At 34.1% G+C, this 3,433-nt stretch overlaps 1 protein-coding gene across 1 annotated transcript; it reads left to right on the plus strand.

Annotated features, from left to right (window-relative positions):
• Positions 1-511: 511 nt before the first annotated feature.
• On the plus strand, positions 512-1,379 carry LOC140450846 (uncharacterized). Its single transcript, XM_072544526.1, has 2 exons — positions 512-835; positions 893-1,379. Exons 1-2 carry the CDS (start codon positions 801-803, stop codon positions 1,377-1,379), a joined length of 522 nt encoding a protein of 173 aa, XP_072400627.1. The 5' UTR covers positions 512-800.
• Positions 1,380-3,433: the final 2,054 nt, after the last annotated feature.

Here is a 3,433-nt window from a genome sequence, read left to right on the forward strand (position 1 = left end):
CATCTTATCATTTATGATCAATTACAACTTCCTTCATCAATCGAGATTCCCTCCATTACCTTGACAAATACAGAATCCGTAATCAATGACTCATTCAAAATACCACAATAATGTATAGATAACGTTGTTCAACATATCTCTTCCATCTTTTCGTATGAGAGTCATTACTGTCGTGATAAATCACAACGTATGTAGATATTTGGGTCCTCATTTAAATAAAGAGAAAATGTACAATCCATATTTGACATTTTGCCAAGAAAGAAAAATACAGGTTAACCTTTTAAACGCCAACGTTCCCATTTTGGGAACACAGTAAAAAATAAGTTGGATTCAGAAAATATTGAAATATTTTCAAATATTGTAACAAATATGCTTTCTGTATGTCCCATTCTTACTTTCTGTTAGCTGAAATGTTTTTTTTACTTACGGGATTCATCTAGAAACCGCGCAAAATGACGTCCAAATTCATATCACTTGCTTTTTTGTGCAAAAGTTGTTACTGGGAGTCGATATGTACCAAACTGTGATTTATTTTTGAATAGAAATACAGTAAATGAATTATATAAAGGAAATATTTACAAAAAACACATTTACGTAACTTATTTCTAAAGATATCACGTTCAGCATTCATTGTTCCCAAAATGGGAACGTTGGCAACAGCGAAACACTGTTATTCAAGGTTCCCTAGAGAATGACCGCGCGTAATTGTAACGGCTTGGATTAGTCGTCACGACGTTACGACGAAGAAAACACGTGGTGTTTATAATAATTTTGAGTTTTAGTTTTATTTCAGTGAAAAAATGGATATATCTTTGGATCCAAAAAGTTTTTATGGGTAAGTTGGTGGCAACAAAAAAAAGCATAATACTTAGATATATTTTTATACACTTAGATCATCTATACGAAGGCATAGATTTCTAATACATGCACTCGACGATGTGGAAGCTTCAACGTCCGCAGAACCAGTGGATATTGTTATTCTTCCACCTGATTCAGCTGATCAAGGTACTGAAAGCGACGAGGATACTATTGACGATCAGGTGTTAGATATTCCTGATATACCAGACGAAGTACCCGGTGAAGTAGAAATTCACGCTTATGAATCTTCCGACGAAGATAAGGAAGAAAATGTATCGGTTCAACGTAAATGGAAAAAGAGTGAGAAGGTTGGAATTCAAGCTCAAGCTTCCACACCACCAAGAGTAGGCGATGAACACTTGGGCAAATCTGAGTTCGAATTTTTTTCATTATTTTTTACATCTGAAATAGTTCAATTTATTCGTCATAATACCGAACTCTACGCTCATAGAGATAAAAATATTCACAACTTCCGACTTATAAAACTTCCGACTTATAAAACGTTATCTTCATATTTGTGATAATGCCAACCTTCCAGTTGGTAATAAAGTTGCAAAAGTTGCAGAATTATATGATATGCTGAAACAAAACTTCAAAAAATTTGGAGTTTTCCATGAAAATCTCAGCATAGATGAATCGATGATTCCGTATCATGGGCATCACTCGGCTAAGATGTTTATAAAAAATAAACCAATACGATTCGGTTTCAAAATATGGATGTTATGCGGACAAGATGGATTCCCCTATAATTTAGAGATATACTGCGGTAAAACAATAGATAGAAAGATGCCTTTAGGTTCCCACGTTGTAAATAAAATGTTAGAAGTAATTGAGAACCCCAACAACCATAATGTATTTTTTGACAATTTCTTCACCAGTTATTCACTATTGTCAAGCTTGTGTGATAGAGGTATTCGGGCATGTGGAACTGTGCGTGAGAACAGAATAAATAAATGTCCATTGGTATCATCAAAAACAATAAAGAAGCAAGATCGGGGAACATTTGATTACAAATCCGATGGTACAGTTATTTGCGTCAAGTGGAATGACAACGCTGCAGTTACAATAGCAAGCAATCATTTCTCCATCAGTCCGCTCCAAAATGCGACAAGAAGAGTAAAATCTGAAAATAGAAAAGAAGTTCCACAACCAAATTTGATCAAGAAGTACAATTTTGGAATGGGTGGTGTCGACCTTTGCGATAGAATGTGTGCTAGTTATCGTCCAAGATTAAGATCAAAAAAATGGTGGTGGAATTTATTTTCTCACTCCTTAAATTTAGCGGTGGTAGCAGCATTCCGTTTCTACCAACACGTAAATCCTGAAAGTACTATAACTCATTTGGATTTTCGAAGAAATGTTGCTATGGCGCTAATCAAAGTTGGAGCAAGCTCAAGAAAAAGAAAAGGTGGTCCAACTTGTCCAGTTCTTAGAGATATACGATTTGATGGAATAAATCATATTTCTAAAAGTACATCACAAGGTAGATGTACTGTATGCCAAAGAAACACACGCTTAGAGTGTACTAAATGTGAAAAGCGTCTACATAAAAATTTTTGTTTTGATAAATATCACTCACCTTGCTAACATATTATTTGTAACATTAGATTTATAGTTTTATTTTAAATTTTGTTAGTTTTGTTATAATATATGGAATAAAATATGTTTTTACTGCAATAATATTACTTTGTTATATGTTGTGACTTATAGATGCCAACGTTCCCATTTTGGGAACATGGTTTTTTTCTCAAAAACAGCATTTTATTTTTTTTTTTACAAAACAAAATTATAAAAGATATCCCAATAACATCTTTTTTATGGATAGTTGAAATTTGTTTACAGTTTTTAATGATTCGGCGTTTAAAGGGTTAAACATATTGCTCCAAAATGAAAGTATTTTAATGTTTTTGATAAGGAGTTTAAGTTATCTTTCAAGCCACCGGATATTGACACTTGTGATACTTTTCAGGCCAATTTGAAAGACGGCAGTTTAAGTGAGGCAGACAGAGAAAAAATAAATGCTGAATACAATTCACACCGCACAGAAGCAAAAAAAGGTACAATCTGAAAAGTGATGACGCTAAAATGCCAAAAAGAAACCCTAATCACAAAGTTTTAACTGGCGACCTCCAGAAGTGTCTACCAACACCTTTATTGATAAATGGTTTAAGTTTCTATAAACGCAAACTTTGGACGCTAAATTATACACCCTACGATTTGTCAGATAAAAGTGCACATTGCATGATGTGGGATGAGTCCAAAGGGGGCCGAGGTGGAGAGGAAATTTCATCTGCTATTTTGAAATGGGAGAATAGTGTTATATCTACTTCTGATGTTAACGAAATTACACTTTGGTCCGATAATTGCTTTGGGCAAAATAAAAATATTTTCATTGTGTTGTGCTTTTCCTGGATTATGAAAAAATATCCTCAAATACAGTGTGTCAACGTAAAGTACCTCCTTAAAGAGCACACACATATGGAGGCTCATTTTATTCACGCATTAATAGAAAAAAAAGGAAAGAACTTGACAAGCTGACAATCATCACTCACTGGGACTGGCAGCAAATGGTACG

The sequence above is a fragment of the Diabrotica undecimpunctata genome, chromosome 9 (genome assembly GCF_040954645.1).
Source record: "Diabrotica undecimpunctata isolate CICGRU chromosome 9, icDiaUnde3, whole genome shotgun sequence".
NCBI lineage: Eukaryota > Metazoa > Arthropoda > Insecta > Coleoptera > Chrysomelidae > Diabrotica > Diabrotica undecimpunctata.

Excerpts from the sequence above, each read along its gene's own strand:
- LOC140450846 (XM_072544526.1), top strand. The coding sequence starts at position 801 with ATGGATATATCTTTGGATCCAAAAAGTTTTTATGG. Across the intron at positions 836-892 it reads GATCCAAAAAGTTTTTATGG|ATCATCTATACGAAGGCATA; the intron begins GTAAGTTGGTGG and ends TTATACACTTAG.